The 23,391-nt window shown below is 35.2% G+C and overlaps 2 protein-coding genes across 12 annotated transcripts in view; both read right to left on the reverse strand.

The window, feature by feature from the left end:
• Positions 1-17,649, reverse strand: part of ppfibp2b (PPFIA binding protein 2b) — a 69,375-nt gene extending 51,726 nt beyond the window's left edge. For 7 of the 11 annotated variants that reach the window (XM_051884366.1, XM_051884359.1, XM_051884362.1 and 4 more), the window contains exons 1-2: positions 17,514-17,649; positions 2,664-2,771 (exon numbers count right to left, since the gene is read on the reverse strand). In XM_051884366.1, the coding sequence (XP_051740326.1) occupies positions 2,664-2,727 (64 nt within the window). In that variant the 5' untranslated portion in view covers positions 2,728-2,771; positions 17,514-17,649. Of the gene's footprint in view, positions 1-2,663; positions 2,772-6,187; positions 6,336-17,513 lie in introns of those variants that run through there. The other 4 variants (XM_051884368.1, XM_051884364.1, XM_051884365.1 and 1 more) reach the window with 2 other exon arrangements.
• An 879-nt stretch (positions 17,650-18,528) lies between these two features.
• On the reverse strand, positions 18,529-22,163 carry olfml1 (olfactomedin-like 1). Its single transcript, XM_051884378.1, has 3 exons — positions 21,599-22,163; positions 20,621-20,906; positions 18,529-19,606 (listed from the first exon to the last, which is right to left on the reverse strand). The coding sequence occupies exons 1-3, from the start codon at positions 21,707-21,709 to the stop codon at positions 18,831-18,833; spliced, it is 1,173 nt and encodes a 390-aa protein (XP_051740338.1). The 5' UTR covers positions 21,710-22,163; the 3' UTR covers positions 18,529-18,830.
• Between the last annotated feature and the right edge of the window lie 1,228 nt (positions 22,164-23,391).

The following is a 23,391-nucleotide window of genomic DNA, read 5'->3' on the forward strand; positions in this document are numbered from 1 at the left end:
ACATAACATTTAATAAAATCAATACATTAATACATGTAAAAATACATTAAATACATTAATACATTAAAAAAACCCATTAAATACTAGTTGGTTGAGTTTTGAGATATAATAATTTATTATTAATTACTGTAATATAACAATTATAAAATAACAAACATACATATATATAAAATATTAATATTATATATTTATATATACAGTATTTATATACTTGGATATAAATTTGATTTTATATTTATATATAAATTATAATTAATTATATACATATATAATTAACATAACATATATTTATTAAAATCAATACATTAATACATTTTTAAACACATTAAATATATTAATAACTAAAAAACATATACTTTCAAAAAGTTAAACTAATTCAAAGTCATTTAAATCAAAATCAATACTAGTAGAGTTTTGAGATATAATAATTTAATTTAATTAGTAATAATTAGTATTTAATTTAATTAGTAATAAAACAATTTTATATATTAAAAATATCATATGCATTATAGATTTTTTATTTATATTATATTTTTATTTATTTTGTATTTTTAAATACTATTATATGATTATTATGTTATTTTTATATAAACAATAGTAATTATAAATTAATATAATATAAATTATAATATTAATTATAAAATAGTGTTTAGAATTATTATAGTTTATTAATATATATAATTAACACATAACATATTTAATAAAATCAATACATTAATACATGTAAAAATACATTAAATACAATAATAAAAAAAACATTAAATACTAGTTGGTTGAGTTTTGAGATATAATAATTTATTATTAATTACTGTAATATAACTATTATAAAATAACAAACATATATACGTATACAAAATTGTTATATATATATATATATATATACAGTATTTATATACTTAGATATAAATTTAATTTTATATTTATATATAAATTATAATTAATTATATACATATATAATTAACACAACATATATTTATTAAAATCAATACATTAATACATTTTTATACACATTAAATATAATAATAACTAAAAACATTTACTTTAAAAAAGTAAAAAAAACTAATTCAAAGTCATTTAAATCAAAATCAATACTGGTATCAATACGAGTTTTGAGATATAATAATTTAATTTAATTAGTAATAATTAGTATTTAATTTAATTAGTAATAAAACAATTTTATATATTAAAAATATCATATGCATTATAGATTTTTTTATTTATATTATATTTTTATTTATTTTGTATTTTTAAATATAAATTAATATAATATAAATTATAATATTAATTATAAAATAGTGTTTAGAATTATTATAATTAATTAATATATATTTTTATATATGTATAAAATATAAAACTCTGCCCCGTCCAGTCAGCGGCATGGAAGCAACACAGAGGTGAACTCAAACGCAGAGTCAACACACATAGACGAGCCCCGAATGAGATCACTTTCACTTGCGTCCTCACGAAACTTTGTCAATTTTATGTTTTAAGGCTTGCCAGTTTGGACATTAAAGTGATTTTAGACCATCGGATGTGTATCATTATATTGAGCTACTGCGCTGATGCATTGTGGCACACGAACACTCATACAGACAGTAGCTGCACATCACATCAAGATCGCACGCACAGAGAGGAGCACAAAAACTCGTTGTAGCTTAGAAACTCAAGTTATAGTATATATTTTCCTACTTTTGAAGTAACTACTTACAACCCACAGCTTCACAATTAATAGAGAGAGGGTATGACTAATTCACACACGCAGTCGCTCTCTCATTAATGCATTCAAATAAATGTACTGGCACTATGCTAATTTATCTGTATCTGATTTACAACAAGCAGAAGTCTGTAAGAAATGTTACGAACCATAAATTAAATAACTGCTGAAAGTGAGCTGTTATATTGGAGCACTCTTTCATTAGGAAAAAATATCCCACCACTTTTAATAGTCAAGCATATTTACAGTACAAACCTTGTCAGTGAACAATGAGGGCAAAAAATACATAAATAAATTAATTTGTTTATTAATCGTAATCGAGGTAAAATGTTCAATTAATCGATGTTTTGATTTTAGGTCATATCGTCCAGCCCTAATATACAAAACAAAGGCTATATATATATATATATATATATAGCCTTTGTTTTGTAGGGGCATGATTAAATGAATTCATTTTTTAATGCATCATTTTAATATAATTAACTAAATTAACATATTAAATTGACAGCCCCAACATTAAGCCATACATTTTAACTATCCAAGGCTTTTCATTTAGCTTTACCTTTGTTTGGCAAGCACTTTTCTTTCAAAATATCCAACACCATGTAATCCTTTCAAAAAGCTTCACACGTGTAGCGTTGAGGGAATCCAATTAGCGTGCATAGATCAAGAGATATGCTGAAAAAACATTGTGTAGGAGCAGACCCTTATCTGATCGCTTCCTGTAAAGCAGCCAATCAGAAACAGACTGCAAGATTACCTTTACCTGACCCATTTTTTTATTGAGAAGCTATTTTGAAATATCCTGTTTGCTATTCTATTAAGAAGCAATTGACATAATTGTGGACGAGTTCATGGTTATTTTACAAACACAAGGAAGAATGTGATCCTTGCACAAGTTCATCAGGAGGATTTCAAATTGTGTCTTGAAGCAAAATTAAAGTCTTACCAGCAATAATATCATCCATTTGTTCCAAGGCTGCTTCTAACATGTGACTTGCATCTGAGGCCATGGCGCCAGCCGTCTACTGCATCTGCTGGTTTACTTCTCAGTGACCTGCAAAAATGTGTCATATAATTATGCAACATTATGAATAAAAGTCACAATTACAGTTGCTGGGAAAGTGCATTTCGAAATTGAGGGTGGAGTAAAAAAATTAATCTTGTGTGTGAACCAGTCCCATGAATCTCATCTGACGGCATGTAGCAGCTTGGTGTGTCTAAGACTGTAATGTACGATGATGCCAATGTAACTTGACATTACGTAAATTCCCTTTCAGCAAATGTGGTATACAACAACATGTAAATACAAATCATACTGTCCACTATGACAAGTCTGTGTTTAGAAATTGCTTTATGTGTTTGACTACATGCTTTCTGAAGCTATAATACAAAATGGTCTCCATATTGAGAGCTGGTATTTTCCCAAGCGTTAACCCCTGACTCTCTGCTTTGATGTATCCCGAGGCAGGTTGACTTTCTCCCTGTGGGACCTCAGTGATGGAGGGAAATTTGAGAATAATTAAGCTTGTCAGGGTCAAGTTTCACCCTATTGTCATGCCTTGTGGCATGTGTAATACACACATTCATACATCATATATTTAGGCACACACACTTAAGCCTCTCTAAATTATGGAAGCCCGTTTCTGCCTCAGAGTAAAGGTGCGGTCACATTTACCATTGCCTGGCCAGTCATTTCAATAGGAATCCACAACCAGGAATTACGCGCAAAGGCAAAAAATATGCAGATTTTGCAACAGGTTCAAGTTTTTTCTGCATGCTAATGTGACCACATCTTAAAAGAAGTAAAGAGGAATTAAAAAGAAATTTATTGTACTTTCAACTTTTATTGCACAATTGACCTGAGGCGATCTGTCACGACACATTAAAGAGCCACAAAACGGTTTGTATTGTTCGAATTTCTTAAAAGATTACACAATTTGAAAGCTGGGACTTTGTTTAACTTTTATTGCACAATTGACCCTTCGCCGGGAGTTTGATTGACAAGCGATCTAACCAATCATAACGCCGAATCTGCCATTTTGTCCGACAAAGCAGTCAGGAGTTAGAAGATTAACCTTGGTGGACTTGAACTTGAAAAATGGTGTGTACTGACGTCTTTCCATGTTTGAAACAACATTCCTTCTCATGTTCATTCATGTTTATTTGATGCTATAAATTAACTAGCAGGAAGAGATGATCGGTTCACGAGCCGCTTGTGCTGAGGCGATCTGTCACGACACATTAAAGAGCCACAAAACGGTTTGTATTGTTCGAATTTCTTAAAAGATTACACAATTTGAAAGCTGGGACTTTGTTTAACTTTTATTGCACAATTGACCCTCCGCCGGGAGTTTGATTGACAAGCGATCTAACCAATCATAACGCCGAATCCGCCATTTTGTCCGACAAAGCAGTCAGGAGTTAGAAGATTAACCTCGGTGGACTTGAACTTGAAAAATGGTGTGTACTGACGTCTTTCCGCGTTTGAAACAACATTCCTTCTCATGTTCATTCATGTTTATTTGATGCTATAAATTAACTAGCAGGAAGAGATGATCGGTTCACGAGCCGCTTGTGCTGAGGCGATCTGTCACGACACATTAAAGAGCCACAAAACGGTTTGTATTGTTCGAATTTCTTAAAAGATTACACAATTTGAAAGCTGGGACTTTGTTTAACTTTTATTGCACAATTGACCCTCCGCCGGGAGTTTGATTGACAAGCGATCTAACCAATCATAACGCCGAATCCGCCATTTTGTCCGACAAAGCAGTCAGGAGTTAGAAGATTAACCTTGGTGGACTTGAACTTGAAAAATGGTGTGTACTGACGTCTTTCCACGTTTGAAACAACATTCCTTCTCATGTTCATTCATGTTTATTTGATGCTATAATTAACTAGTAGGTTAGTAGTAACTAGTAGTATCTGCGGAAGTGTTACTAGTGTCTCATTTCACAGTTAGTTTGTTTCTGTATAAAAATGTTGATACAATGTTAAGTATTTGCTCTGGCTCTTGTTTTAAATAATTTCGTTCTATTATTATGTTTATTGTTGCCATCTGTTGATGTTGTACAAGCAGAATGTGGCGGTTGGTCGGTGTGGTATTTGTCCCGCCCCTCCTCCACCGTGATTGGGCGGCTGGGTATAAAATGACAGTGATGAGCGCTGTGTTTTACCCAAAGTTGAACGTTCTTCAACTCGAGGCAACCGGTAAAAAACGCCGAGCGCTCAGCGCTTGAGCGTGAAAAAGACTCTCGGCGCCTCGTTTGGGGCCATTCACACAGAATGCGTTTTTATACTCCAATGCGCTACTTTAACATTGTTTTTCTATGTAAACACGCGCTAGACGGACGTGTATGACTGCATGCTCGCGTCTTTTGCAGCGCCTCGCACATGAGCGCCGCGTCAAGTTAAAAGAATTTCAACTTTTACACGCAGCACCGCTCATCAGTTCCAAAACACTGGACCAATCAGAAGAACATGGGGGCGGGGTAAGCGTTGCAAGCTTCTGTTAACAATAGCAAGTTGGCATGGCAACTGTTTTATTTGACGACAACTTGGCAGAGGAGTGCGATTATTTTCATTTTTTTTCCCCCGATGTCAAAAATAGTATCTATTCTGCTGTTCGCCTATTTCTATTATTGTTATTGCATCACGTCTTAAAAGAGCATCTCTAGACCCTCATGTTCTGTGTGTGCTTTTTTAAAACCTTTTTTAGACACAAAGACACGTTCACTTGTTTCAATAATGGATGAATCAGCGTTTTTGAACAAATCCCTTACTTTCAAAAGGTGATTTGCCCTATTTTGTTTGTTACCATAAACATCAGTGTTTATATATGAAGTATAAACTTTTATATTCTTCTTTTATGATAATCTGAATATTTGTAATAACGAAATGCTGTGGTTGAAAAGACTGTTTGTGAAGCTGTTTCATACCTATAGCCTATATGATAACTGCTTTCTCTGGGTCAGCGGCAGCACCAACACAGATTTGAATGTTCCGGTGTGATTTTGTCAAAGGTTTAATAGACACAGGCGAATCGTTGTCATTTAGGAATGAGATTGTGTGGGTGTTTGAATCGAGGTTGCGATCTTTTAACGATTAATCATGTAACTCGCAATGCGATTTTAAATGTCAATATGTAACTTCAAATTTCATAATGTGATTATGACTTTATGGAGAATTATAATACAAGTGAAAAAAGTGGGGGAGGGTTCTTTTGACTAGTGAGCAACCACATAGTAACCACCCAGAACACCTTAGCAACAGCATAACAATGCCCCTCAGAACAATCCTCCTGAATAACAGCGGTGACTTTTCAGAAAATATAAAAATCTAGTTTATTAAACTAATTATACAATGAGAGAGCAAAAACATAATGAATTACATTAGAAGGATGTCATGCAACAAAAAGATATTATATTTTGTAAATGTCAGGCCACATCATGAATAGAACATTTAACCTACTTGTAATCTTGTAAGTGGGCAGCACAGACGCATGCCAGTCGGGTGGAGGGTCACAAAAGGCAACTGTCGTGCTGAAAGGGTGCACGGCCCACAATGCTGTTCATTATGTAGCTTAATTTAGCCTCACACGACAAGAGAGTGTTGACTCTATTCGGGGCGGTGGGATCTTTCCCTGCTGAAACAACGTAATTGAAACACACAACAGTGCTGTAATCATCATGGCCCTGATAAGAATGTGAATATAAGCCTTCAGTTAAATGACAAGAAGAGATGAGCACAGCCTGGTGATGTTCATTAATAGATAGCATGCTTTTTAATACAAGCAAAAATGGAAAATCCAGTACAACCTCAAGCATTGCGCACACACCCCAGTTATTCGAGCAGATAAGGGTGTGTAGGCTTTCTGTCATGTGCTATAAAAAAGGAGTCACGTCTTATTTGATCACGCTGATGAGGCTTTTTCGTCCCTCTTCACTTATTGTAAGGTGTCACAGTTTGTATGGCAAAGAAATATACCTCTGTTGTTTATCAAATAAGTCTCTCGAAACAAGTTTTACCATTCTCTTTCTCGTCTCACGTCCAATAATCTGCAGGTTTGTTCATTCCAATCCCAAGCATTTTTGGATTCCTGACTCAGGCGCTCTTATCTGAGCCACAAACTCAGCAATTTCAGTGTAGGCAATTAAATCAGTCTGACAAATATAATGTCAACCATAGTAGTTCTCCTATGTCATCTGTTTCATACCATTACGACCTGATGAATCACTTCAATAGATTGTTCCCATAACATCTTCTGTGGTTTAGCTTTTATTTGTCCACTGTAGACAGTTCTCCATTCAAACGCTCCACCTGTGTATCATTTTCTCCATATGTATTGTATGGTGTGTTTCGCCTGGGCTCAACACCAGACATCTACAGTTAAAGCACATTATAGAAACAGTATGAGAAGCAAATAACTATAAAATAAGTTAATTTCAAGACCTCATTAATATCACATTTCCTCAATCATTCCAAAGGTTTATATGTTAGGAATCGAGTACAACTTGCTAGGAATTTTACTGGATCACAAAAATCCTGAAGACCATCATCAATCAAACATTCCTGAGGAAGTTGAACTCCTTCCATTTCTTCTGACCTTTAGAACAAAAATCAATAGGGTCATTCCGTGTCAAATCAACCAAATTTCGGAAACTTCCCTGGCTCAAACTTTTGATTTTGTTCATATGTTTTCTGTAGAAATACAAACATAAATAGTGATGAAAGCCAAAATATTAAATGTCGCAGATGTATATTTACGGAGTAATCCACTATTTTGTAGAGGGGGATCAAAATGACCATTTTCACCTGAGATTTGGAGCCAATTTACAGGGGTGTAAAAATGACTTCAGAAAGATGGCAGCATCATTATTTTATTTTTACACAGAGATTGATAGGTCTATTAGTCAAATCTGTTGACTTTAGCAATCTTTGTTTCATTATATTCCAACGGTGACAGTTCAAAAATGACAAAAAACACTTCGCCTCAAGTTTGCATGCCTGTAACTCAAAAAGTATTGAAGATATCTTAATATCCTTTTAGATTCTGGTTCTTAACAAACTTTCCTTTTGGTATCTTCATTTTAAAGGCCCTCGATGGTTCAATCCCAGAGGTATAGAGATCTTAATGCGGCTCCATGAGTAAATTGTACACATTTTTTAGTGGTCAAAAACCAAATGTGGGTCACTTTGCATACAGCTGATACTTTTTTCTTTTAAAGAGGAATATCTAAAGAACAAATAATGTTGAAACTAATGTTTTTCTATCAACGCGAGTCAATTGTATAGATCATACCTGTCTCTGTGCCATAAATAGTCATTTTTCCAAAGTTTGCATGCCTGTAACTCTAAAAGTATTAAATATATCTTAATATCCTTCTCATTCTTAATAAACTTTCCTTTTGAAATCTTCATTTTAAGGGTCCTATATAGTTCAGTCCCATAGATATGGGGATCTCAAAGCAGCTCCATGTTCAAATTGTTGAATTTTACCCATTTTCAGTGAAAAGTATCAGCTGTATGCAAAGTGATCCACAATTGGTTTTTGACCACTGAAAATGTGTACAATTTACCAATTTAATCATGGAGCCGCATTAAGATCTCTATATCTCTGGGATTGAACCATCGAGGACCTTTAAAATGAAGATACCAAAAGGAAAGTTTGTTAAGAACCAGAATCTAGAAAGATATTAAGCTATCTTTAATACTTCTTGAGTTACAGGCATGCAAACATGAGGCAAAAAACACAAAAGTGCTTTTTGCCATTTTTGAACTGTCACCGTTGGCATATAATGAAACAAAGATTGCTAAAGTCAACAGATTTTAGTAATAGACTTACCAATCTCTGTGTAAAAATAAAATAATGATGCTGCCATCTTTCTAAAGTCATTTTTACACCTCTGTAAATTGGCTCCAAATCTCAGGTGAAAATGGTCATTTTGATCCCCCTCTACAAAATAGTGGATTACTCCGTAAATATACATCTGCGACATTTAATATTTTGGCTTTCATCACTATTTATGTTTGTCTTTTTTGCAGAAAAAGTATTAACAAAATCAAAAATGTAAAAAATAGGTAACAGTACTTATTGTAAAATAGTCAGTACTATAAATGCATATGGATCTTACTACTAAGTTTCTCAAACAAATCTTGTTGGTTTAGCTGAAAAGTAATACAACTTCTGAAATGTTCCTCACCAGTAAGTCAGCGGTGCTTCTATCAGTGTTGACACATTCCAATACAAGCCACTCCCCTCAGTGTTCCTGATACTCAAGAGTGTGACCGAGTCACCAGTGACTGAACGCTGATGCTGCTATCTCAGTAATGACCGGTGGCATCACATGCAGCACATGCCGGACAGTATTCAAGTCCCCGGGCTGCTTAGATCCTCTGTATTTACAAAACCCTGATAAGCCAACACAAACAGCGGGACCTTGAGTTACACAAAAAAAAAAAGGCTCTTTCCGCCCAAACCCAACAACTGCATATCTGAATATTTCCGTTCACACTGTTTCTCACAGAGATTGCAAGGTCATCCAAACCACGGGTTATTCATGAAGAGGCTTTGAGAGGGGAAACAGATTTTTAATGAAATGTTTGAGCCTGATCCCAACTACAGTATCCCTCACTCTCCCATAGACTTACACTGAAGGAGGGACAAGAGTCATATCTAGAGACCAGGATATCACAGAGAACTTTCTGTGCTATTTAGACTTTTGTCAGTATAAGCAACCACCCTGAATATCATAGTAATCTGCCTTGTGGAGTTGACCTTTTCACGACTCTTGTAAGCACCACCTTTTCTTTGGAAAATGTAAATATCTTGTTACAACTATCATAACGGTACTTTTTATGTATTTAGATGACTATTAATATATTTTTTTCTTGAACTGAACAAAGTATTTAAAGGGATAGTTTACCGAAAAATGAAAATTACCCCATGATTTACTCACCCTCAAGCCATCCTACGTGTGTATGACTTTCTTGTTTCAGACGAACACAATCGGAGATATATTAAATAATGTCCTGGCTCTTCCAAACTTTATAATGACAGAGGATGAGATTTTGAAGCCCAAAAAAGTGCATCCATCCATCATAAAAGATAACCACATGGCTCCAGGGGGTTAATAAAGGCCCTCTGAAGCAAAGCGATACGTTTGTGTAAGAAAAATATCCATATTTAAAACTTACGCCAAAAGAGAAACCCCTGACATAATGTAGGAGTATCGTAAGCTTAGACGCCTCTCACGGTTCAAACAAATACGGCTATGCAACAAACTCAAGCTCCTCTTCTCTTATATCGAAATCCTCCAACATTTCTCTTTAAAATTTCTCATTTTAGACTGTTTTGTTTTGCTCTCTCCTCTGCGCTTCCACGTTCATCAATACGTCACGCGTCGGGTCAGAGTTCAGCGTACGGCCGTCTGTCGGAAGCTAGTTATTTTAGTAATCGTGGGGTAATTTTCATTTTTGGGTGAACTAACCCTTTAATGGGAGAAAGTTATATTAAAAACATACATTTTATCGTTAGATGTTTCATTTTAATGTGAAATCCACTATTGTTTGAAATAAAATTGTTCTATAGTCTATTCAGTATTTAAAGCAATGAAATCAGAAGTAACTGTAATTAAATTACAGCCGAAATTAAGAGTAATCCCTTACTTTACTTTTTCAAGGGAAATGTAATTAAACTACAGTAATTAATTACTTAGTAATGCATTACACCCAACACTGTACTTATTTGATATAAAAAAAAAAACTATTCCACAGAGGAAAAAAAAAAAAAAGTAGGCTAATCTTTGGTTTCTTAATGCAAATTTGGGGTGAAATGTGACCTGGACATGTTTTCAAGATATTCCCCTTGTGAGACACATTAGTCTAGTGTTGTTTGCTTTACTTTGACATGTGACAAGTTTTGACAATACTTAAGTATTACTCTAGATATCACTCGCAAGCAGACACTTAAGAATCTATAGACCTTTTGGATCCCAAACCCTTTGATATATTGTGAAACCCAACAAGCAAACTAATTCTCTTATTGTGTTTTAACAAGCTACTGCTATTCATCTTTTGATTCAAGAACTGTCAGACTGTGAGCCCAGCGTCTGGTGCCAAAAAGCAAACTGTGGTGTTAGAATAACCGTTCTCCTTAATTTACTCCAGGATGTTTAGAGTAGCAGAAACTACTGCGGGAAGTCCCTGTATTTTTTTTGTTAGCTATGTTACAGTTAATGATAAACAGGCTCATCCAAGGTTGTCCTTTACTAAAATACAGGAAAACTGTGACCATGAACATGTTTGGACTTCGGAGCAGATGCACTAATGAGACTGAGTAATCATTAGTAAAGGCCTGTTCACACCAAGAAAGATAACTATAATGATCATAACGATATAGTTCTAAAAATCGTTTTAAATATAAAAGAATAGTAGAGTCCACACATCACAACTATATACATATAATAGCACAGAGGGACGATTTCAGTGGAATCACTTTCAGAGTGAGTTTTTTCAGTTGATGTACGATAAAAACATTGACAGCCAATCAGAATCCATCCTGCTTTAAAGAGCTCGAGCATTTAAAGCGACAGACGAGGATTAGTTCACTTTAAAATGAAAATTACCCCAAGATTTACTCACCCTCAAGCCATCCTAGGTGTATATGACTTTCTTCTTTCTGATGAACACAACTGGAGAAATATTAATAAATATCCTGACGCGTTCAAGCTTTATAATGGCAGTGAACGGGACCAACGAGTATGAAGCTCAAGAAAGTACATCCACCCATCATAAACGTACTCCACACAGCTCCAGGGGGTTAATAAAGGCCTTCTGAAGTGAAGCGATGCATTTGTGTAAGAAAAATATCCATATTTAACAAGTTATAAAGTAAAATATCAGCATTCAATTTAGGAAAAAAACTTCACATTTTTTCGTAAGTTCAATACAGAAGGCACAGGACGTAGTGTAAGCGTTTTGAAATGCGAGAGGCATTACACTTTCTTCGTAAGTTGAATACTAGGGCTGTGTACTGCCAAGAATCTGGCGATACGATACATATCACGATACAGGGGTTCCGATATGATATATTGCGATACTGTAAGAAAGGTGATATATTGCGATATTTCTTGGTTTTTTTTAGAAAGAGGATCTAATTTGAGAAAAAAACTAAAAAACTTTTCATAAAGAACACACCACCATATGCATAAAACCTAAAAGATATCGTAAAAGATAAACAGAAAGATATCGCCCGCTGGTGTGGACGCTAATATAGTTACCGTTATAGTTATCATTCTTGGTTTAAATGGGCCTTAAACTTCTATCTAGTACAGGGGTTCCCAAACTTTTCAGCCCACGACCCCCAAAATAACGATGCCAGTGACTCGCGACCCCCACTATCTTCGGAGGTGGTTAAAGTATACAAACGTTGTGCGCAATGGCGCACACGCACTAACGCCTGTTTCACAAATAGGCCTACTCTGTTTGCGGTGCGTATTTTTTTCCGTGACCATATTAATGGATTAGAGCGTTCACATTGCACACCACAGCATATAATTTAAAGTCTCTAAAAATCAAAAGTATTACTTTATATAACCTTGAGTTACAAAAAAAAAAAAAAAAAGTCTCTTTCCGCCCAAACCCAACAACTGCATATCTGAATATTTCCGTTCACACTGTTTCACACATTTTTTTTGATTTCTGGAAATCATCTCGCAACCCCTCCCTCGATGTCTCGCGATCCCCCGGGGAGTCCCGACCCCCACTTTGGGAACCACTGATCTAGTATCACTTTAGGAACTTATTTAACTCTAAATTTGTTGTATGTATGTATATCAGTTTTTAAATACCATTTTATAATATAAGTAAGCAATAAGTTTGAGGAAAGACTTCTTTATCCTCACTTACTTTGATTTTTCTTTTTAAAAATGCTCAGTTTTAAATATATTTTTATGTTAAATGGCAGTTTTCAACATTGATATAGTAATAAGAAATGTTTCTTGAGCATCAAATCAGCATATTAGAATGATTTCTGAAGGATCATGTGACACTAAAGACTGGAGTAATGATGCTGAAAATTCAGCTTTGCATCACAGGAATAAATTACATTTTAAAATATATTAAAATAGAAAAGTTATTTTAAATTTTAATATTTCACAATATCATTGTTTTTACTGTATTTTTTATAAAGTAAATGCACTGGTGAGAAAAGAGACTTCTTTCAAAAACATTACATCGTAAATCTTAAAAAATAAATAAATAAATAGTATATTAAATATTATGTTAATAAATCCACTGTTCCAACTATGGCCTTACTTGAAACCTAAAACCATGTTAATAATAATTTTTAATTGTTATTTTTTTGCCTGGAAGCCATTCCATACACGTATTTTCCATCCATGTTGTTAGCAATTCCCACTATGTACAGTAAAACCAAAAAACGACACATACTGTAAGCGGCCTTGGGCAGAAATACTGCAGGGGGAGGAAGTGGCATCAGCATTCGGTGTCAGACCAATAAACCCAGCACGTCAACACAGCTTAATATGAGAACATCAAAGACAGCAGTCCTCAAACAGCTTAACCGTCCCCACTCAGCACTCTGCATTAAACCATCCTGATGTGTGTGTGTGTGTGTGTGTTCAGTAAGCAGCTGACTGGGTGACATATCGCGTGGGCACTGCACATACCTTGGTTAAGCGCGCTATAATGTTAGAAAGGTGACCTGAAGCGCAGTTTAAACGCAGCAAGCTGACACAAGGCCTCATTGTTGTGGGATCTGGACGCTTTGTGTGGCTGCAGACAACGCGATGGTACAAGCAGGTTTATACTCTGCCACAAGCTACTTTCTCAATTCAGGTTACTTTTCAAACATGTTAAGTCATCCACAACAAACCTGGTTCAAATAACAAAGGGATAGAGTTGCAGAGTCTTATGACTACACCACAGGAGGAGTAGCGTGATCAACAAGCGAAAGACTGAGAGGAAGCTTCGTTGTATTAATAAAAAAGTTTCACATAACACTTCCACACATATTAACGTCAGAATGTCCACGAGATCAAAACAGCTCACTTGGACCACTGTACGCGGAATGATTCATGAGTCGGTGTAGGCGGTTGTAAGTTCGATTCGGGCTCAACCCCTGGCCGATCCCGAGCTCTACTCACCGAAGCGGATGCGTTCTGGCAGCTGGGTTGAATGCTCCACTCCTCCGCAGTAACAAGAGAAATGTCAGTCCTGAGCAGGTGCATTCGACTGTGGTACCAAGGCCCGTGGAAATGTCAGTGAGCCGCTCGGCACAGGAAAACCCTGCTCATGGGGCAAAACGTCACGCCTCTGTCCTACAGGTCCCTGACATCAATACTGCCCAATGCATATTGCATGGGATCTCCACAGCTCTCTACCTCAGTCCACAGTGCGGGGTTCACAGAAAGTCAGATGCCAACTGTAGACGTTCAAGTTAGTTTCCTCCTCTAGGTTCTAGTATTTTGTGCAAAATGCAACTGGGAATTGGATATTGATTTCCTAAACCTAGTGGATGGACACATCTAAATCAAAGAGTGTCAAAAGAATTCATGTAAATAGCTCAAAGTGTGACAGCTGAAGTGAGTGATGGACACATTTAGATGCTCAATAAACTGTATTTAACTTTACAAGCCTTCGAAGGCTTCAGAAAACAAAAGCGCACTAAGGATTGCGTTGCACTGAGTGGGCCATGTTTACTTAAAAATTAAAATTCTGACATTGTTTATTCACCATCATGTTGTTCTCAACCTGTTTGACTTTCTTTACTCTGTGGAATACAAAAGAAGATATTTTTAGAAATGTCTGTGTATTTTTGTTTATACAATAAAAGTCATTGGAGTTAATATAGCCTAATAATAGTTATGACTGTTTAATAGTAGTGTTGAATAATAACAGAAACAGTTTAAACTGCCTTGAAATAATGCTGTTCAGCTTTAAGAATACATTTCCCATAATTCTTTAGAGAGAGTGCTGTGAGAAAGAGAACTGAGCGAATGATTCAATGACTGCATCCGAAAGCTTAAAGCATTAGTTCACCCAAAAATGAAAATTCTGTCATTAATTACTCACCCTCATGTCGTTCCAAACCCGTAAGACTTTCATTCATCTTCAGAACACAAATAAAGATCTTTTTGATGAAATCTGAGAGTTTTCTGTCTTTCCATAGACAGCAATGCAACTGACACTTTGACGCTTCAGAAAGTTCATAAAGAGTTCGTAAAACTAATCCATATGAATTCAGTGGTTTAATTAATTTTCTGAAGAGGCTTGATTCGGTGTAAGAATTTTTTTTTGAATGGACAGTTGATCTAAAAAATAAAGATGGCATTTGAAAGTTGCGATTGGTGGTCAGTTTGTGTGTACATTTTCGACCAACGTTTTCCAGATTTGACGTCCTTTCTAGCAAGAAATTACTATTGTAGTCATTAAATATTTGCTTAGTTATCACCAAAGCTCATTCCATTTTGTTGTAGATCATTAAACCGTTACGCTGCCTCAGAAGTCTGTCCGAAATCAGTTTCGTGAGGTACCTTTGTGCGCAAATGCTGCCTGCAAAGTCATTAGGTGCGTCCCAATTCGCGTACTTATGCACTATTCTATGACGTTTTTAAGTACAAATAGTGTGAGGAGCACGTTCACACAGAAAATTCCAAAAAGAAAAAGTGCACTTTAAATACCCGGATGATGCTCTAAATTAACGGAGTGTGGTATGTTGGACACTTCATGCACTCAACTGTCGCAGATTTAATTACGTAGCGGAGGGGGAGGGGGTATCGGACTCCGTTGTTAAATGACAAAATAACCTTATACAATTCACGCACTACATGGATGAGTGCATATAAGTACATATCGGATAAGTGCATAGTGTAGTGCGTCATTTGGGACACAACTATTGCCTAATAAGGCAGCAAGGCAACAAGTCAGCTGCCTAAGTTTTTGGATGCAGCCAAAGTGTGTACTGCAGAACTGATTGAATCCCTGTATACTACTGCACAAAACTTAAGGAAACAGTTTTATTTTAATTGTATTGCATGCAAAGAAGAAAAGACACAACAAGAGTTGTTTTGGTCACCATTAATTTTCATTGTACGGGCAAAATGTTCTTCAAAATATCTTCTTTTGCAGAAGAAAATAAAGTCATACGGGTTTGAAATCACATGAAGGTGAGTAAATAATGACAGACTTTTTATTTTTGTGTGAACTATGTCTTTAACTACTTGATATCAGTGAGAGAATCACTACAATTTTCAAATTATCATTCTGGGAATGAAACGGTTGTGGTAAAACTGGTCAGTCAGGACGTGTGTGTGCACCTCTATGGAAATAAGGGCACGATAATCACACAGTAGAAGAGCCTGAAGGCTCAGTGTCTCTTCGAAAACAACAATATAAACGCTCTGCTTCACCTGTTTTTATAAACCACTTACTTGTGTTCAACCTTGCCACCACAAATAATTAAAACAATTCAATCAAAAACCAACATCTTGATTTTAATTTGCTCTAACAAGAAACTGCCATGATGCAAAGAACTGCTAATGTGAGCAATATTCACCGATCTCCCTAGACTTCAAAATCTCTTTCTCTGAATACAGAAAGGTGAGGGTTTAGCAGGACGGAGAAAGAAGCTAAAGGTTATGAAGACTGTAAAGGCATACATGATTCAACCTTAAACGTCTCTGAAATGTTAAGCTATTTCAAGACTACACATTATAACATGGTCGTTTAAACAAACACTGTACTGTAACATCTAAAATGTTCATCCACAAGCAATTTCTAAATGCTTTAATTTGGCAAACGTTCTACAGTAGTGTCATCAAAGAGCAATACAATTGTGTGCTGTTTTCAGAAGCCAGGGGAAGTGGACAAATAAAAAAGCCTTTATCCTTTTCTCTAAGCACATGATCTTCACAGACAGCTTTGTTGAACCCCACAGTCATTACCAAGTGAAATCTCCATTGCAGCACAGAGTGTGGCTGCTCACTGAGCCCACTGAGGTCAATACTGAAGGAAGAGGCTTTATGCACTATAATAAAAACCGGCAGTAAAACAAACGTGGACAATGAATGGTAACAGGCAGAGACAAGAACTCTAATAGGCTTCAGTGTCGAACAAACAGCAGAATATTTTGTGAATATGCGGTCAGATAATGGCTAATCTGAGACCGTTCATCCTACACTGTATGACCCAGTTATCTACCTAGATCCTTCAGGATTTGACAGACCAATCACGTTTGAGTTTAAGTTTCTGGTCAGTGATTTTGGTCATCATAGTAAAGCTTATTGGTGTACTACTATATAATGTAATGCAAGAATACTTTAAATGGGAGTGAATTATATTCACTCACATTTTTTGCATTATAATAGACTTCACATGGTTATCATATGACAGTACAGCTTACTGGTGTACTAATTAATAATGTAAATAATTATATTTACTCCCATTTCAAGTTTTCATGTATTCATACAGCCAACTTATTTGCAATAGATATTAACCTTCACATAAAGTGTCACTATAATGCTATTTTTAACCATGTTATTCATATTATGAAAAAAATGAAGACTATTCTGATCCTATATTGTACAACACACAAATGTATCATTAATAATAATAATACAATGGCAGATATGATCAATTAATGTGATTTAAATTAAATTTATGACGAGGAGCCATGTTACTGCACCTAAACTTTCTTGATATTATTTATGACATTACAAGACTATTTAAAGCTGCTTAAAATGACGAAAAAGTTGTTTCTAAAATTTCAACTTACCTGTATTGTAATTAATTCTCAATCCCGACTGATTTTAAATCCTCTTGTTGTCAGTTGGCGTCCCGCTCATCTGTTATCGTCGAACTGCGTTGCTCCATATAATAAAGCCACATGAGGTACATTTCATCTGACCAATCACCTGTCATGTGCTGTAAGGGGCGGGTCTTATCGTGAAATGATTTCCATATTATAATAAAACTAAAATAACACTCATAATAATGCGGGAAAAGTATAGTGGAACTATTTTAATTTGGTATAGATAACGTGGGGGTGATATTTAAAGAAGCACAAGAGCGGAAAAAGTTTTTCTTTAGTTTTACTGAAGTGTTTTGTTACAGTATGAAATAAACTCATAAAATAATAATTTCAATGTGTTGTTTGTAGTGTCGCCTTTGTCTTGAAATATGCTCTGTTCCAACTAGTTCAGGTGGTGCTGGAAATCTGTTGGGAGAATAGCAGCGCCATCTATTGTGCAGGCCGTTCAAGTTCACAAATATGACAAATACAGCAAACATGTACAAGTGCGCATGCGCATTTTAGCTTGCCAGCTAAAAACAAAATTTAAAGAGACCATAAGTATATATGGCTCATGAAAATAATCATGGAAATATGTTAAAATCATGATTTAGTGATATAAAATGATTACTATAAAAAATATTTAAACAAGTAATCAAAACAGCTGGAAAAGTCATATAAGTTCATTGGTCAAAAAGGGTGGGAACCTACACTCTGGACTAATAGGGACAACCATGGCAAATACAGGCCTACAACAACAAGAATTGATGTTAAATTACTTATAAATTAGTTAAATAAATTAGTTAAATTACTTATTATTAAGTATTATCAATGATTATGTATTGCCAAAATATGTCATAAAAATAATTAATACACAATTTGTGCTTTGTATGTATGGTGCACATTATAGTTTTAATATTTCAATGCATGATCCCCGTCCACTTCAGAAGTACTGTGAATTTGAAATGGCAACAAAATACAGTGAGATACATTGGAGATATTCTTATTGAATAATGCTATTTATTTTTGTACTGCTGTTGGATACACATCTTTTATTGTCTCAAATCATCGAAAGAGTGCAGATACAATACTAGCGGTCCTCTGACTGAACCTAGGAAGCCAAAGAGTGCTTTGTTTTTCAGGAAATGACAGTCTGGCACAACAACAAAGTGCACTACAAAGTGCTTTCCATTAAATCACAAGCAGATCAGATGTGATTGGGAAGAAGAATAAAGCACTGCTGGTTAAAAGGACCTTATTGTAACTGCTCTTTTGATTCTATATATGTAGAACTGACCTATCTTATATCTTCTTGATATCTAACTTATAGATGGTCTGATAGCCATCATCCCAAGCATACAGCTGCTTATCCTTGGGGTGGAAATGCAAACCGGAGTGGCTGGTGTAACGTTTGGGGAAGAAAAGCACAGGGATGCTCTCGGAGTCGATGGTGTCATGGATATCAAACAAGCATTGGATGCTGGACCTTCCACCATAGTGGGAGTTGTAGACCACATATAAGGTGCCACAGATTATGAAAGCTGCTTCTGCATCACGGCTATTGCAGTTGGTATCCCAAGTGTGCTCCACAGCCAGACTACTGTGGTCCAGCTTGGTGATCACCAAATTGCCACCAAAGTCTTGGTCCGCATGGATCGACCAGAGCCCCATTTCGTCTACAGCGAGATCCAGCAGGGTGTGAGGGCTGAGGGAATAAGCTGGCATTCGACCGGCTCCAGGAAGCAGCAACCGATCAGCCACCGTGCGGTTGCTGAGGTGGACCTTCAGGATTTCATTGCTGGTGTCTGCATTGTGGTAGTACACGAAGCCGTTGTAGACTATGTGGCCGGTTCCATGCCAGGGAAAAGGAAGACGGATAACTTCCGTCTTTTTGGTGGAGTTCGCTTCGGTGAAAGACTTCAGAGAACTATATGCTAATATTGTACTGTTTCGAGTGCCGCTAAAAAAGTAAATCTTAGCAGAACCCTTCGTCGGATCCTTCATCCAGGATCCATTGGTGTCACCTGCCTTCTTGACGATTTTGAGGGACTTGATACCCACAAGCTCCGAACTGCAGTCTGGAAGAATCAAGATAAAAAAAATCAACTTTATGCATCTCTAGCTATATAAATTCTCAAAATTATATATAATTATTATATTTATACTGTATATAGTAATGTAGATTACATCTTTTATTTACCATATCTTTTTTTATAGGAATGCACAATATATATATAATGAAACATAATGAATATATAAGCTAATATAGTGCATATATTTAGTGAAATGCTCCCCTCTAGAGTTAATTTCTCTAGTGAAATAAAATGCTGTGGACACCAAATGACTTGCCTGTGGTAAATGAAATGCTATGTGAGATATTATTCTCAAGCTGTCTTATTGACTTATTTCCGTGGTTGAAACACTTGACAGATTACACATAAACATAATCGTATAGATCGACTGTTCTTCTTCATTTGCGCTTTTTCCTGTTGTGGAGTTTAGCAAACAGTGTTGCATTACCACACCCCCCTTCTGGATTGGAGTGTTGATTCACCTGTAACTGACAGTATTCGTCATCAGACTGCATGTACCGTAATGTGACGGTTCGGGACGAATAACATTATAATGTACAGTATGAAAAATGGATATTTATTTTGAGATTTCCTCAAATGTATGTATGTATATATATATATATATATATATATATATATATACACATATATATATATATATATATATATATATATACACACATACATACATTTGAGCAAATCTCAAAATAAATATAAATTTTTCATACTGTACATTATAATGTTGTAATGCCTAAATTCACTTACGCCATTTAAAACAATTGATTTTAGTTAGACAAAATAGTATAGAATTAGAATACTGGAGCATATTGTCTTATTGACTTGAAAAAATTAAACAGCTCAAACACAATTTATTTATTTATACAGCTTTTCTCAAGAATCTAAATGTTCTTAATCTGCATGTTTACATGTAATGCTCTAATGCTAACACCAAAAAAAGTCGTAAAAAAAAAAAATTTAGGGCATAATTCAAAATGACAGATGCCTAAACTTCCTATTTACCTTTGCCCTTAGGGATTACAGATGTCTTTTTTAGTTTTGCTTCTTTCATCTGGTTCTCGAGCAGCGAATCTTCAATGTCCACCTGAGCGGTGTCAGGGATCTTATTCTGCAGGTATTCCACATCTCTCTCCACTCGGTCCAAGCGCATAGTGAGGGTATCAATGTGACCTTTAACCTCTGATTTCAACACGTTCGATTTGCTCGTTTGCCCATGTATCTCTTTGGACATTTCATACATCCTTTGACTGAAGTGCTGGACGTCCTGCTCGCATTTGATCAGTCGTCCCTGTTCAGATGAATGCACAGAAAAATACCATGTGACTGATCAAGCTATATTAAAACTCAAAATTAAAACTAAAATGAATAGAACAGTGACTGGTAAAACATCTACTATATTAGTAGTACTAGTATAGTATATAGTACTACATTATGTTTGCGATTTATATGAGTTTGCTTGAAATTTAATTTAGTCTGAATACACGACATGGAGAAACATCCTTTTTGTCTCCATAATAGTGTAGTTACATCATCTACCAGCAGGGTTTAACTCACAGCTAACCAGCTAAAGCTTGACCCCCTGATTTGGCCAAGTAGGACAAGGATCAACATCCTTGTTAGTCTTGGAGCAACATTCCAAATTATCAGTCACATTGTAGAGAAATGGAAAAAGTTAGGCTAACAGGAACTGAACATCAGTATTATCAAACTGTTAAATTTCTCTGATTTTATGACTAGTTTATGGTTAGATTGGAGTTATGTTGTTGAAATTTGTTCCAGAACCTACAAAAGATCCAGGAACACGTACTTAGAAAAATCACAGTACATAAAAAGAGTTATATTTGAATGTATTGCTGATAGTAAGCTTTAAAAATGTCCTAAAAGTGCCTAATGTACAATACATTCAAACATTTTATTGGTTACTGTTAAAACAAACTTATTTGGCCACAAAATAAGCTATCCTAAGAAACAATGTCTTACCTCCAGCTGCTGAAGTTGTCTCTGAAAATACTCCATCATATAATCAGGAGTTGTCCTTTGAGTTTGTGCAGATCCAAGCAAAAGTAGTATAGTTATCAATGACAAAGCCATGATGTATATTTCACCTCTGATATCTTTCCGTCTTGTTTAGTTTGTATTATATAATAAAACCAAGAAAACTCCCTTCTTATCTAATGTCAGTCTGCTAAAATGGAGCCAGGTGGTGTTCCAGAAGCAACTGGTTGTTTGTTATTCAAATTCTGGAACTGTATTCGAAGGAAGATGCTGAAAAGGCAGGTCTTCACAAGCTGTGTTTTTAATAGTAATAAACTCCAGATGTCCTGACACGCTTTCACTCGATAAATCAAATCTGCAGAGCATACGATTCAAATTACTGCATATTTACAGTATAATGTACTTGCCTTTCTCCCCTTCAGCTTCTCCATTAGCCCTTTAAGAGTTTAAGTTGGTAATTTGAGAACGAGAAACACATCAGGACACCTTCGGGAACTTCAGTCAGCCTGGCTGGCCATCGTAACCTTCATTTTTGGCCCACAAACAGATATTTTCCTGCCAAATAAGTGACGTGGGAGGAAAAAAAATTATTTATTCCTGGAAGAAGTTGTTTGAGCCTTGCACTTATTTAAAAATTGATTATGGACTGGTTTTATTCCTACACTCTAAAAAAACAACCCAAGTTGGGTTGAAAATGGGCTAACCCAGCGATTGGGTTGTTTTAACCCAGCGGTTGGGTTAAATGTTTGCCCAACCTGCTGGGTAGTTTTATTTAACTCAACTATTGTTTAAAATTTACTGTATTGCTTGCTTAAAATGAACCCAAAAAATGGTGGAAATTAACATTTATTAATATGTTTAATAAATGAACATTTAAATTTATTAATTTTAGTTTAATTTATTAATTTTAAATTTAGTAATATTTAAACAATAAACATTTATTACATTGCTTATTAATAAAAGTTCACATTTGATTATTATTGTTGCCTCTAGTAATTCTGATTGTGTCTGATTTTTAATTTCCAACCTATTTTGGGATCATTTTAAGCCAGCCATATAGTAATTTTTAAACAATAGTTGAGTTAAATAAAACTTCCCAGCATGTTGGGCAAACATTTAACCCAACCGCTGGGTTAAAACAACCCAGTCGCTGGGTTTGTCCATTTTCAACCCAACTTGGGTTGTTTTTAACCCAGCATTTTTAGTGTATTAGTAAAATTACTAAATCCATTTTAAAACTAAAAATGGCTAATTACTAAAACATTATTTAACATAAAATAATTGCTAATTTCTTCTTTTAACTTCATTGTAAGAGTTGCACCTCCCAGAGAAACTGTAATGTGGTGATTCTATTTGTCCATCAGATGGCGCCTTAATACCAAAACAACAATGTGAACTCTGGGAACAGGATTCACAAGTGTCTATAGTTGATTTTGTTTGCTGAGACAATGTGTGTTTCCATAGATTAAATATATATCCATTTTCCAACATCTCTGGTTTATCAGTGATGATCCAAAATTCAGCACTTTCACCTGGAAAACTCCATTTAGATGTTTTTGTGCTTCTGACACCACTGGCCCAAATTCCGCTAGTCAATTATTTAAGCTGTTATATAATGGCATCATTCAAAATTGTGTCTCATCTTAAACAGAAATCACAAAACAAGCCTTCTGCATTAACTAGAGTATCAGATCAAATCTATATTTGACTCATTAATTTGCTTTTTTAGCCTATTATTATTTTTTCATTTCAACAGAAATGACAATGTAACTCGGGCA

This window comes from Ctenopharyngodon idella, chromosome 24 (genome assembly GCF_019924925.1).
Source record: "Ctenopharyngodon idella isolate HZGC_01 chromosome 24, HZGC01, whole genome shotgun sequence".
Lineage (NCBI taxonomy): Eukaryota > Metazoa > Chordata > Actinopteri > Cypriniformes > Xenocyprididae > Ctenopharyngodon > Ctenopharyngodon idella.

Bases quoted from the DNA above. Each gene is read 5' to 3' on its own strand.
- olfml1 (XM_051884378.1), bottom strand. From the start codon at position 21,709: ATGGCTTTGTCATTGATAACTATACTACTTTTGCTTGGATCTGCACAA. The intron at 20,907-21,598 runs GTAAGACATTGT...TCATCTGAACAG, and splicing joins GACAACTTCAGCAGCTGGAG to GGACGACTGATCAAATGCGA. The intron at 19,607-20,620 runs GTAAATAGGAAG...TGATTCTTCCAG, and splicing joins TGTAATCCCTAAGGGCAAAG to ACTGCAGTTCGGAGCTTGTG.